General features: G+C 42.6%; 1 protein-coding gene across 2 annotated transcripts in view; it reads left to right on the top strand.

Moving 5' to 3' along the window:
* Positions 1-10120, top strand: part of LOC143036982 (CAP-Gly domain-containing linker protein 3-like) — an 86924-nt gene extending 76804 nt beyond the window's left edge. Inside the window, exons 8-14 of one of the 2 annotated variants that reach the window (XM_076205082.1) lie at positions 1-210; positions 2612-2733; positions 4722-4943; positions 5525-5771; positions 6864-7232; positions 8926-9113; positions 9604-10120. The exon at positions 1-210 is cut by the window's left edge and continues 25 nt beyond it. In XM_076205082.1, the coding sequence (XP_076061197.1) occupies positions 1-210; positions 2612-2733; positions 4722-4943; positions 5525-5771; positions 6864-7232; positions 8926-9113; positions 9604-9818 (1573 nt within the window). In that variant the 3' untranslated portion in view covers positions 9819-10120. The remainder of the gene's footprint in view (positions 211-2611; positions 2734-4721; positions 4944-5524; positions 5772-6863; positions 7233-8925; positions 9114-9603) is intronic. The other variant, XM_076205091.1, reaches the window with a different exon arrangement.
* Positions 10121-13643: the final 3523 nt, after the last annotated feature.

Below are 13643 nucleotides of genomic sequence, written 5' to 3'. Positions count from 1 at the left end.
CGACCTGGTCCCGGACGTTCAGCAGGTCATCTCCAACCTCCGGGGACTCCTCTCCCCGGTCAACGCCCACGCCCACGGCCTGGGCGCCCCCTCGGCGCCCTCGCCCGGAGGGAGTAACCAGGGAGCGTCTGGGAAGGCCGTCCTGAGGGCCATGTGCCTCAAGATCGGGGACAGGGTCCTCGTCAACGGCACCAGGACTGGAACCCTCAGGTAAGTCTATCGCTAGACCAAAGACTCTCACAACGTCTGACATGGGTTCTTGTCCTTGATTCCTTCGACCTTCGAAGTCCACCGCTAGACCAAAGACTCTCACAACGTCTGACATGGGTTCTTGTCCTTGATTCCTTCGACCTTCAAAGTCCACCGCTAGACCAAAGAGTCTCCCCAACGTCTTACATGGGCTCCTGTCCTTGATTCCCTCGACCTTCGAAGTCCACTGCTAGACCAAAGACTCTCCCAACGTCTTACATAGGGTATCGTCACTGGAGCCTTTAGCCGCGTCAAGGGGTTATCATACTGGGCTCCCCCTTGGGGTTATCACACTGGGCTTCCCCACGGGTTTCGACAGCGCCGACCTTTGAGAGTTTGTTGGAGTAAAAACGACTTCGGTGACATTTTTCTATTTTTCAAACCTCCAAATATCAAACTATATCTTTCCGTCCTATACTATAGCAAAGCTGAATTATGAACTAAGAAGCTTCAAACCTATACGAGTGTTAGACATACTAATGAAGCGTTCTTAGAGAAGTCTAGATTTCCGTAAGCGACGTCATATTCTGGTTATTCAAATGGAGGTTGGAGATAGGATGTCGGAGGAAAATTAGCCCAGTGTAATAACTCCTCCAGCTCGTTCCTTCAACTTTCGCTTGAATTCCCTCTGCTAAATTACTTGTGGTCTTAACCAAAAGAGTCATTAACTTTCCTTTGTGGATTCCAGTGTGCGAAAGGCAGTTGTCTTACACGAGATTGTTTTACAAAGGATCACAAAGGCGGAGCATTCCGACAGGAGACCTTTTGGTCCATATCTAGGTCGAATGCGAAAAGAAATTATAATCATGATAAATGAGTAAATAAATGAATAAATACAAACTATAATAATGTAAATAATAATAAATAGAATACATAAATAAATGCATAGGTATAGTTAGATAATAAACAAACAGGTAAATAGTAAATAATAAATTGACATATAACTAATAATAAACGAGAATCAAGCAAATAATAATAAGCAAACAGACAAATGATAACAAAACAAATAAACAAATAATATAAAATGAATGACAGTCACTACAGCATCTTGCTTAGGTGCTTATCTAAATGATTCTTAAACACCACAAACTCAAACCCACAAACTCACCCTCAGGGCAAGAGTCGTGGATTGGACAAATTTAGATTTAAGAAGGACATAGTCAAGAATTCACCAACAGGGTGATTAACGAATGGAACAGAATTGGTAACCATTTAGTGAGCGCTAAAACTATTGGCTGATTTAAGAAAAGGTTAGACAGCTTTACGGATGGCGTTGATAGTAGATAACGGACATTGAACTATCTACTGTAGGCCTTAGGGTCCCTTGCAGTCTCCTCCATACTTATGTTTTTATGTTCCTCATAATCCAGGAACTCCTGACCTAGATGGAGTACCAGCAGCTTTCACTTCGAGGAGGAGGAGGAGGAGGAGGAGGAGGAGGAGGAAGGGGGTGGATATGATCTCTATTCGTCTTCCGCTTCCGGAGATGAGTCGGGTGATGACCTGGGAGATTGTCTAGTACACGTGACGTCATTTTGTCTCCTCACCCAACATGACGTCACACTTAATCTCGTCTTCCCTAGCCGACATGAGATCACTCATGACATGACGTCATTCTTGGTCTTACAATCCTCACACGCCATGACGTCACTCTTGACATCATCCTCTATACACAACAAGACGTCAAACATGATCTCATCCAACCGACACAACATGACGTCAGAGATAATCTCCTTACCCAAAATTACCTCATTCTTTACCTTCTTACCCGAAATGACGTCACTCATGATCTTCTTACCCAACATGACGTCATTTTTTATATCATCCTCCTTACCCGAAATGACGTCACTCATGATCTTCTTATCCAACATGACGTCATTCTTGATATCCTCCCTACCAGAAATGACGTCACTCATCTTACCAAACATGACATCATTCTTGATATTCTCCCTACCCGAAATGACGTCACTCATGATCTTCTTACCCAGCATGACGTCATTCTTGATATCCTCCCTACCCAAAATGACGTCACTCATTATCTTCTAACCCTACATGACGTCATTCTTGATATCCTCCCTACCCGAAATTACGTCACTCATGATCTTCTTACCCAACATGACGTCATTCTTGATATCCTCCCTACCCGAAATGACGTCACTCATTATGTTCTTACCCAACATGACGTCATTCTTGATATCCTCCCTACCCAAAATGACGTCACCCATTATCTCCTCACCCAACATGACGTCATTCTTGATATCATCCTACCCAAAATGACGTCACCCATTATCTCCTCACCCAACATGACGTCATTCTTGATATCATCCTCCCTACCCGACATGATGTCCCTCTCGCCCACCAGGTACGTCGGGACGACTGAGTTCGCGGTCGGTCTGTGGGCCGGGGTCGAACTCGAGACGCCCCACGGCCGCAACAACGGATCCGTCAAAGGCGTCCTCTACTTCCGGTGCCCGGATAACTACGGTAAGAGAGAGAGAGAGAGAGAGAGAGAGAGAGAGAGAGAGAGAGAGAGAGAGAGAGAGAGAGAGAGAGAGAGAGAGAGAGAGAGAGAGAGAGAGAGAGAGAGAGAGAGAGAGAGAGAGAGTCATAAAAGTAATAACATTATCTAACTAAAAAGAGAAATTCATGTTATTGTTAATACATACATTCGTGAGATTCTCAAGACGAATGGAAAAAGGATTCTCTCCAACGACCCTGTCGTCGCTAGATCCCACCAGGAAGGTAAACAGACTAGGTTTCTCCCCCCACCAGGAACTTTAACTGACCAGGTTCCTCCCTCCCAACCCAGCCAGGAACTTCAACTGACCAGATTCTTTCTTCATCAAGAACTTAAACTGACCAGGTTCTTCCTTTGTCAGGAGCTTAAACTGACCATGTTCTTCCTTCATCAGGAACTTCAACTGACCAGGTTCTTTCGTCTCCAGGAACTTAAACTGACCAGGTTCTTCCTTTGTCAGGAGCTTAAACTGACCAAGTTCTTCCTTCATCAGGAACTTCAACTGACCAGGTTCTTCCTTTGTCAGGAGCTTAAACTGACCAGGTTCTTCCTTCATCAGGAACTTCAACTGACCAGGTTATTCCTTCACCAGGAACTTTAACTGACCAGGTTATTCCTTCACCAGGAGCTCAAACTGACCAGGTTCCTCCTTCAACAGGAACTTTAACTGACCAGGTTCTTCCTTCAACAGGAACTTAAACTGACCAGGTTCTTTCGTCACCAGGAACTTAAACTGACCAGGTTCTTCCTTCACCAGGAACTTAAACTGACCAGGTTCTTCCTTCACCAGGAACTTAAACTGACCAGGTTCTTCCTTCATCAGGAACTTCAACTGACCAGGTTCTTTCGTCACCAGGAACTTAAACTGACCAGGTTCTTCCTTCACCAGGAACTTTAACTGACCAGGTTCTTCCTTCACCAGGAACTTAAACTGACCAGGTTCTTTCGTCACCAGGAACTTCAACTGACCAGGTTCTTCCTTCAACAGGAACTTTAACTGACCAGGTTCCTCCTTCAACAGGAACTTCAACTGACCAGGTTCTTCCTTCACCAGGAACTTCAACTGACCAGGTTCCTCCTTCAACAGGAACTTCAACTGACTAGGTTCCTCCTTCACCAGGAACTTTAACTGACCAGGTTATTCCTTCACCAGGAACTTCAACTGACCAGGTCCTTCCTTCAACAGGAACTTAAACTGACCAGGTTCTTCCTTTGTCAGGAGCTTAAACTGACCAGGTTCTTCCTTCATCAGGAACTTTAACTGACCAGGTTCTTTCGTCACCAGGAACTTAAACTGACCAGGTTCTTCCTTCACCAGGAACTTGAACTGACTAGGTTCTTCCTTCACCAGGAACTTCAACAGGCCAGGTTCTTCCTTCACCAGGAACTTCAACTGACCAGGTTCCTCCTTCAACAGGAACTTCAACTGACCAGGTTATTCCTTCACCAGGAGCTCAAACTGACCAGGTTCTTCCTTCAACAGGAACTTAAACTGATCAGGTTCCTCCTTCACCAGGAACTTGAACTGACCAGGTTCCTCCTTCACCAGGAACTTTAACTGACCACGTTATTCCTTCACCAGGAGCTCAAACTGACCAGGTTCTTCCTTCACCAGGAACTTATACTGATCAGGTTCTTCCTTCACCAGGAACTTAAACTGACCAGGTTATTCCTTCACCAGGAGCTCAAACTGATCAGGTTCTTCCTTCACCAGGAGCTCAAACTGACCAGGTTCTTCCTTCGTCAGGAGCTTAAACTGACTAGGTTCTTCCTTCGTCAGGAACTTAAACCCTTCTCCAGGAACTTAAACTGACCAGGTTCTTCCTTCAACAGGAGCTTAAACTGACCAGGTTCCTCTTTCTCCAGGAACTTAAACTGACCGTTCTCCCTTCACCAGGAACCTAAACTTCCCCAACCAGGAGCTTAAACTGACCATGTTCTCTTCCCCCACCAGGAATGTTCGTCCCAGTGAACCGCTTGAGCAAGATCCCCAACGTCTCAGGGGCCCGGATGTCCCGCGCCAGGTCCACCGCCCCGCGCTCGCGCGCCCCCAGGGGTAACTCCCTCCCCAGGGGGTCCGCCCAGGAGAACCCCCGCAGGGCCCTCTCCCTCCCACCGGGGAGAGTCAACCATCCCAGGGTGGACGTGTCCAAGGTGCAGTCAAGGGTCAAGATGGGTGAGTAGTCAAAGGTCCTCAGATCAAGGATTTTTCCATCTAAGACTTTCACGGGAAAGTGTGTGTGTGTGTGTGTGTGTGTGTGTGTGTGTGTGTGTGTGTGTGTGTGTGTGTGTGTGTGTGTGTGTGTGTGTGTGTGTGCGTCCAAATTAAGACTAGCTAGTACACCAATGGCCCCATAGAAAGACTTTCATATACAGACTACCGATGGAAGAATCCAATAAACTGTCTCAGTCAAAGATTACCCTTACTATAGACTACTCTTTAGACTCAATTTAAGACCATCTCCATACGACTATCCTCCTTAAAGACTCTCCAAACCAAGACGGAAAAAAAGAAATAGTGGAGCTATTGATTTCTATACGGGATTAACCCCTTATGGAAGTTTTTTTGGGGGAAGTCTGTTGTCCAGCAGTGAACTGCATATGGATGAATGGAAATGGATTGACCTGAGCCCTCAACTAGAACAAGAACAAGAGCAACACGTTATTAACTCACGTCCTCACCCAAGAGGCTTGTTGGAGGTCTTTGTCTAGCAGTGGACCAGACAACGACTGACTTGATCCCTTTCGTCCGCACAGACATCCGCGATTCGAAGCGGCGGTTGTCGGTCGAGGACCGCGTCGTGGTGGACTTGAGCGGTCGCGGTGACCGCCGTCTCTCCGGGACCGTCCGCTACACGGGGACGGTCCACTTCGCCTCCGGATTCTGGATCGGAATCGACCTCGACCTCCCGCGCGGCACCAACGACGGGTCCGTCCACGGCAGCTCCTACTTCAGGTGCCGCCCCAACCACGGCGTCTTTGCCGCACCTTCCAGGGTCAACAAGTGAGTTTACCACCTGGGGGGAAAGGGAAGGGGGGGATATATGGGGGAGAATATGGGGGGTATAGGGGTAAATGTATGGGACAGGGTATAGGGGTGAATGTAGTGGAATATAGGGAGGTGGGTATGGGGGATAGAGAAGGTGGAGTATGGGGCCAAATATAGGGTGAATGTGGGGGGTGGGGGATATGAGTGTTTGCAAGCAATGTTGCAGAGGGGGCAGCACTGAAACAGGTTGGACGATTCACGTGTTCATTAATCAATGGGTTATGCGAGGTGCGCATGGTAAGGCAAACGGGTATCGACTGGCGTGGGGGCAGTGTCCTTCGCTACACAGGGCGAAGAGACGTTGCCACGCCTAGTATACGTATGTTACGGCCTTGTCGGCCGTAACAAGAGGGTCGTTATACGGGAAACGTCACTGCTGGTCGGGACATGCCACAACACCATGGTACCCTGCTCTATGCTAGTATCCTAGGCCAAAGCACTATACCACATACCACAATGGGGAGGGATGGGGAAAGGACGGGGAATGTGTGGGGGAGGCTTACGGGGGAGGAATGGAGTAGAAATGGGGAATTTATTCGCTACAGCCTGTCACGTTATGGGGACATTCATATGGGTTTTGTGTATGAATAGGTGTACACTTTGAGTAGGCCACCCTCCTTATATGGGGGAAAGGGCCTTTAGATGTATGAGGGGTCACATTGTGAAGTGGATAGTCCCTCCAAAGGTGGGGGCGTTCCCTTTTCCACATAGGCCTGGTCCACGACCTCGGCCCTCAAGTATGAGAAGTCAAGTTACTAACATATCCAATGTTATCATTAGTAACAAAGCATGTTGACTAGACTAGATATATCTCCTAATTAATAAAAGTAATCTAGAACTAGTTTTAGTCAGTAACTGTAATCTGCATTTATAAACAAACTAGCTTAGTTAGAGTAAATACTAGAGCACACTAGCATGTCCAGCTTGACAGTTAACTAGCCCACCAAAACGCTTAACGTTAACAACCTAGTTAAACCTAATCCAATTGCACTAACGCTTAACCTGGTTCACCTACCTAAACGACGGAAAATCATGGACCTAACACAGATTGGCTTCCGACAAGAGTCCCAGCAGCGAAAGAATCATCTACGACGTCCCTCCACCCTCCTCCCTCCCACCTCCTCCAGCTTTCGACACCAACCCCATCTTCTCCTCCTCCTCGTCCTCCAACACCGGGCCCTACAGCCTAAACTCCTTCTCCACCACAACCAACAACCACTACCTCTCCTTGGGGTCCTCCTTAAACGAACCATTCTACATGTCCTCCTCGGGTGGAGTGGGACTTGTGGACCTCGAGGAGGGAGAGGTGCCGCACCTCCTCGGGCCGGCGCACCTGAAGAGGGCCAGCTCCCTCAAGACGGCCCTCTACCCCTCCAACACCTCCATGACACACCTCAACAGGTCCTTCTCAGCCAGGTAGGTTACAAGCACAAGGTCGACTTCGCTGGCCTTGCCCAAGGGCGACGTCGTCCTTAATGGGAGAATAAAAGGTGATCATACATACATACATACATACATATATATATACATATATATATATATATATATATATATATATATATATATATATATATATATATATACATATATATATATGAGTGGTAGGGTGGTGAGATAAACACCGATAATCGTTGAAGTTCTAATTACTGACGTTTCGCTCTTAACAGAGCTTTTTCAGAGTGTACAAACATGGTCAGAAAATCAACAATTTATACCTCGCATCATTCCACGTTTCTTCCTTAACCCGTCCCAGCCCTCCCTCTCGTACCCTTCAACTCCATCCGGGATGGTTTTATTAAGCTGTCCAAAACGTCCGGCTGGATGGTCCTACAGGAGTTGAAGGGTACGAGAGGGAGGGATGGGGTGGGTTAAGGAAGGAACGCGGAATGATGTGAGGTATAAATTGTTGATTTCCTGACCATGTTTGTACACTCTGAAGAAGCTCTGTTAAGAGCGAAACGTCAGTAATTAAAAACTTCAACGATTCTCGGTGTTTATCTCACCACCCTGCCACTCATTTTGTCGTCCATTCCCAAATATATATATATATATATATATATATATATATATTAATATGTATGTATATATATATATATGTATGTATATCACGTTAAAACCACTGTTGGAGTAGAAAAGACTGGAGACGGGGAATCTATATATTTCGACTGCAAACTGCAATCCTCTTCAGGTATCTACTGAAGAGGATTGCAGTTTGCAATCGAAATATATAGATACCCCGTCTCCAGTCTTTTCTACTCCAACAGTGGTTTTAACGTGATTGACAAATGTGTGATTACATTTTTCACCTGTAATATATATACAAGGTAAGGCTTTTCACGTTGTCTTGTAACTCCTGACACTGTCACCGACATGACATCAGAGAGGTGTACTGCTTGGGACGATATGACGTCATAGTTTGCGATGTATCATCATAAGCACTATGACGTCACAATTTGTGTAATATTATGAACACTATGACGTCATATCTTGTTCCGATACTCTGAAAGACATGACGTCATAGTTTGAGTTGCGTCATTCCTAGCGATATGACGTCATAAAACTGAGTCGTGGAACTTAGAGGAAAAGATGAGAGTAATTTCTTAACATTTTTTTTTCCTAATGGATCTTCGGTAGAGTAGATTTCCTATCACACCTTATTAGATGAATAAAGTTATTAATAATAATAACACTAACAACGATATAGCAATAACAAAAAAGTATCATTTCTGGCCCACTATGAGGCAGAGATTTGTCTACACCTGCACACCAGACACCTGCGCTGGAAACACCTGCATGATAGCCCCCAGCTGCCTCTGAACATCTGCATGACCCAGTAACAGGTGCTCAGCGATCAAACTATCAGCTGTCTTAAGAGAAGGCGAGTTGGTCATGGGTATGGAACTACCTAGTGTAGTCCATAGAGTCTCTTGCAGTCTCCTTCATTCTTATGTCCTACTTCGGCGTCGCCTCCTCCAGAAGGTTCCTCGTTATCTTCGAGTAAAACGAACTTAAGGTTAGCCATAATCAAGTCATTAAAGTTTGCCGCCACCACCACCACCCCAGTCACCCACGCCCTTCCTGAGCACAGACACCTCTCTCCCTCCTACAGGTACATGTCCTCACGAATTCGGCAGGAGCAGACGGAGAGGGCGCGTGAGGAGAAGCGACAAGAGGCCCAGTGGCAGGACCCCCCGCCCCTAGCGCCGGCCCGCGGGCCGGCCACGTCCTCCAGGCGAAAAGTGGAGAACCGACACTGGCTCGAGGTCGGACACAACGTTTTCTACAAGAACGAAGTGGGTGAGTAAACTCAAGGAGCACCTCAAGGTCGAGAGAGAGAGAGAGAGAGAAGATACCATTTTCTCCCTGAAGACAGGTTCCTCTCCCCCTAAAAAAAAATAAAAAAAATAAATATATATATATATATATATATATATACACACACATATATATATATATATACATATATATATATATATATATATATACATATACATATATATATATATATATATATATATATATATATATATATGATAGTAAAAATAAAATAAATAAAATAAAGTAAAAAATATATATAAATACTAATAATTTTTAAAAATAATTTAAAATAAATAAATAAATACAATAAATAAATAAATATAATAATAATGATAGTAATAATAATAATAATAATAATAATAATAATAATAATAATAATAATAATAATAATAATAATAATAATAATAATAACAACAACAACAGCAACAACTGAAGTATCTTTTTCTTTTGCCCCTCGTTGCCCCACTAGGCGTGGTCAAGTACATAGGCCAGGTCCAATTCTCGGACGGCATTTGGCTGGGCCTGGAGCTTCGAAAGGCCAAAGGACGGCACGATGGCGCCGTGGCTGGCGTCAGGTACTTCTCCTGCAAGCAAAAGCACGGGGTCATGGTACGGCCCTCCAAGGTCACCGTCAGAGGACTCAACGGAGCATCGCTAGTCAAGCCGCAGGACTACGAAGAATGAGACCCGGCGTTCTCACCCCGCGGGAGGCAGCTAGCGAACCAGACCTTAAGTGATGTGACGTAGCAATATACATACATATGGGTTCGGTACAATTTGTCGGGTCGTTCGCCTGAATAAAAAACTCGTTGACAGTGGGATGATATACCGCTACTGTACCGCGCGAATGTCGTTCGGGAATTGTTGAGTTCCTTTTTTGTCAGGGTTTTGGCCGAGTGGTTAGCGCCCTTGCCTTGTGCTATTGATTGGCACGACCAAGTTCATATATATATATATATATATATATATATATATATATATATATATATATATATATATATATAATAATTTTTATGACAGTCGCATGCAGGATTCGAACCCAGTGCTTCTGCCCGCTCAGCCACAGAGACTATAGTGAAGGTCATCTTACGGGTGGCCGAAACCAGTGAGTTCGAATCCTGCATGCGACTGTCATAGAAATCAGATTAATGTCGCTGTCACTAGCGAATTTCTCTCATATATATATATATATATATATATATATATATATATATATATATATATATATATATATATATATATATATATATATATATATATATGCAAAGTAGACCACTTGAAAAAAAAAACTAACGAAGCAGAGCGCTTTCGTAATTACATCTTCAGTGCAAAAAGTACTTTTTGCACTGAAGATGTAATATACGAAAACGCACTGCTTCGTTAGTTTCTTTTTTCCAAGTGGTCTACTTTGCATAAGTGAACACACGTACCCGTGTTCTTATTAGCATATATGTATGTATATACAGAGAGAGAGAGAGAGAGAGAGAGAGAGAGAGAGAGAGAGAGAGAGAGAGAGAGAGAGAGAGAGAGAGAGAGAGGGATGCCTCTCACGATCCGCGATTAACGCGACACCAGTGAAAGTGACGGTTCTAGACGCCTTCTATATAAAGTGGTTTTGTGTCCTTAATTTTTGTGTGCTGGGTAGCACTTATTTTATTTAATTCTGGCTGCCGCCAATGGATTTTACTCGATATAAGTGAACCCCTTGAGAGAGAATTGTTTAAATACTAAAGAATTGTATATTATAGATATTACCTTATTTTCTCGTTTTCTACGATAAGTACTTCTTCCCATTTTCTGAGACAACGGTCCAATAGTCATCTCGGTAAAGGCAGTAAATAAAAAATTAAGTTAATAAATAAATGAAAATAATTAAATACATATAACAAATAAATAATAAATAGAATATATAATGATAGAGCAGAACCATATCTTAAATACAATACAATACACTTTTATGTCGTCACTACTATCGAGACCGACGTGACGTCACACCGACGATGACGTCATAGTGACGTCATCTGCGCCAACTGCCCCCAATTGGAGCTTTTCATGAACAGGTTTCCATGACGTCATTTTGTTATGTTTATGAATTGAACATTTAGTTGTTGTTCTCCTCTGTGAAGGCTGTTCTCTGTTCCTTGCACATCATCTTTGCTCACGATAATAAGATTGGAATTAATATATTTGTGAATATTAATTATTATGTGAATACATATGTGTGTATACACATATATACATACGTATATATATATATATATATATATATATATATATATATATATGCTGTTCTAATTTAGACAATTATACAATATGCACTTGTGTATGTTTTACACCAAAGTTAGTCTTCATATATAAATATCTACGTAAACCTTTATATTTATAATCACTGTGTGAATGGAATAACAATGTAAGACCAATATATGTAAAATAATGTGTGTATGTGTGTGTGTGTGTGTGTGTGTGCGTTTTTCCTCAAATTTCATTCCTACTCGAGTGACGTCACGTACCAGTGACGTCATAAACAGTGACGTCAATTCAATGACGTCACACAGCGTCTCTGCCATCAACTCCCTCTGGCCGTACAGAGGCACGAAATGATGCGGAGGTTGCTACACTGATTATTATTATTGTAAATAGAAAGAAATCAATAAAGAGCTTCCTAAGATATCCTAGTTTTCATTCTCACCTTTTTCTGATTAATGATTTAATTTATCATAATAATTATATTGACCTATTTCATTTATTCACCTATTTGTCATCTTTTTTGTTGCCTATTTTTTATTATATTATATCATTACCTATTTTATTTGTATATCTATTTCATATATACACTATATTTCTTTCAAGAGAGGTAATATTGTTTTATCATTTATCTATTATTTTGTTTTGTTTTTATTTTATAATTATCCATTTTTAATATTCATCTTATCTACCTTATAATTATCATTTATTTTGTTTACTATTATTGTTTTGTTAATCAAGTGAAATGCTGATCCAACTTATATTTTACGCAGGGATAGTTCACACTATTTTTGGTTTTTGAAAAAAAAAAAGTGACACCTTGACGTGGTGGATAGGCTTGATTACCAAAGCTATGTCGATAGAGAGGAAATCTCTGCAGGGTAACCCATATCGAACAGGTTTTGTAAGAAAGATTAGACAAAGAGCAGTTCACACACACAATCGCAGGAGCCACTGCTAACTGGCAAGTCCCTGATGGCGAACAGGGAAATTGCTCATAGATATATGGGGTACCGTCATAATGACGGTGTGGATCATTGGACACCCTATAGATATATAGGGCTTCACCAAATATAATGAATAAGGTGACACCAGAGAAATATCTCACTAGAAACTAGTTAGCAAGGATGTGAGATTACTGCCAAAATCCCCTTTGTAGCAGCCATGAATATTACAAAAAAAAAAAAAAAAAGGCGTTCCTGTTGGATCATCGTCTCCTAAAGGTCCAACCACATAGCCTCGTGTATTTACGGGCAGTGTGCCACTGAATATGGGTAAACCCTGTCCAAGCAGATCCAAGTCTTGGACATTAAACAGCATGAAGAGAATGAAGATCTATATTTACAAGGTAAGAACTCTCTCAGAAGACCACAGGCTGGAGAGTTTAATGGAAGAACTAGACACCATCAAGTGGGACACCGTAGGATTGAGCGAAGTCCGAAGAACGGAAGAAAAGCGGGAACAATTATAAGATGGTCACTACAAGTTCTACTATAGAGGTAAGGACAAAGAAGGATCTAGTGGAGTAGGATTCTTGATCAACCGAGACGTTGCTGGTAACGTAGTCAAGTTCAGTAGTTTATCAGACAGGGTGGCTTGGATTATGATTAGACTGTGTAAAAGATACACTGTAAAAATAGTTCAGGTTTAGGCAACAACTTCACAGAGTTCAGACGATGAAATTGAGTCCTTCTATGATGATTTAAGTCAGGTAATGGATCAAGAAAAAAGTAAGTACACATTGGTAATAGGCGACTTTAATGCTAAAGTGGGGAAGCAGATGGGAGACGAGTCGTGCATTGGGAAGTTTGGAGTAGGTAAAAGGAATGACAGAGGCGAGATGTTAGTTAATTTTGCAGAGAACTACAAAATGAGGATAATGAACACTTTCTTCCAAAAGCGTGTAGGTCGTAAATGGACATGGAGAAGTCCAAACAGAACCACAAAGAACGAAGTAGACTTCATATTAGGAGACAAGAGGGAAGAGAAAGGTTTGAAAATTAATGGCGAATATTTGAACCACCTAAGATTTGCGGATGACATTATTCTTATTTTAGAAAGAGCAGAAGACTTGCAAGATATGCTGAGCGATTTGAACAAAGAAAGTCTCAAAGTAGGTTTAAAAATGAATAAGAGTAAAACCAAAGTAATGTTCAACACGAAAGTTCAGAGTAAAGAGATTACAGTAAATGGTGAGGGTCTTGAAGAAGTTGAAGACTATAATTATTTAGACCAGATGGTGAAAGTGACGAAAGATCATGATTA

The sequence above is a fragment of the Oratosquilla oratoria genome, chromosome 2, assembly GCF_046742065.1.
Source record: "Oratosquilla oratoria isolate Oo_2021 chromosome 2, ASM4674206v1, whole genome shotgun sequence".
NCBI lineage: Eukaryota > Metazoa > Arthropoda > Malacostraca > Stomatopoda > Squillidae > Oratosquilla > Oratosquilla oratoria.
Note: the sequence above shows the minus strand (reverse complement) of the source record. Positions and strands in the feature narration are given on the sequence as shown.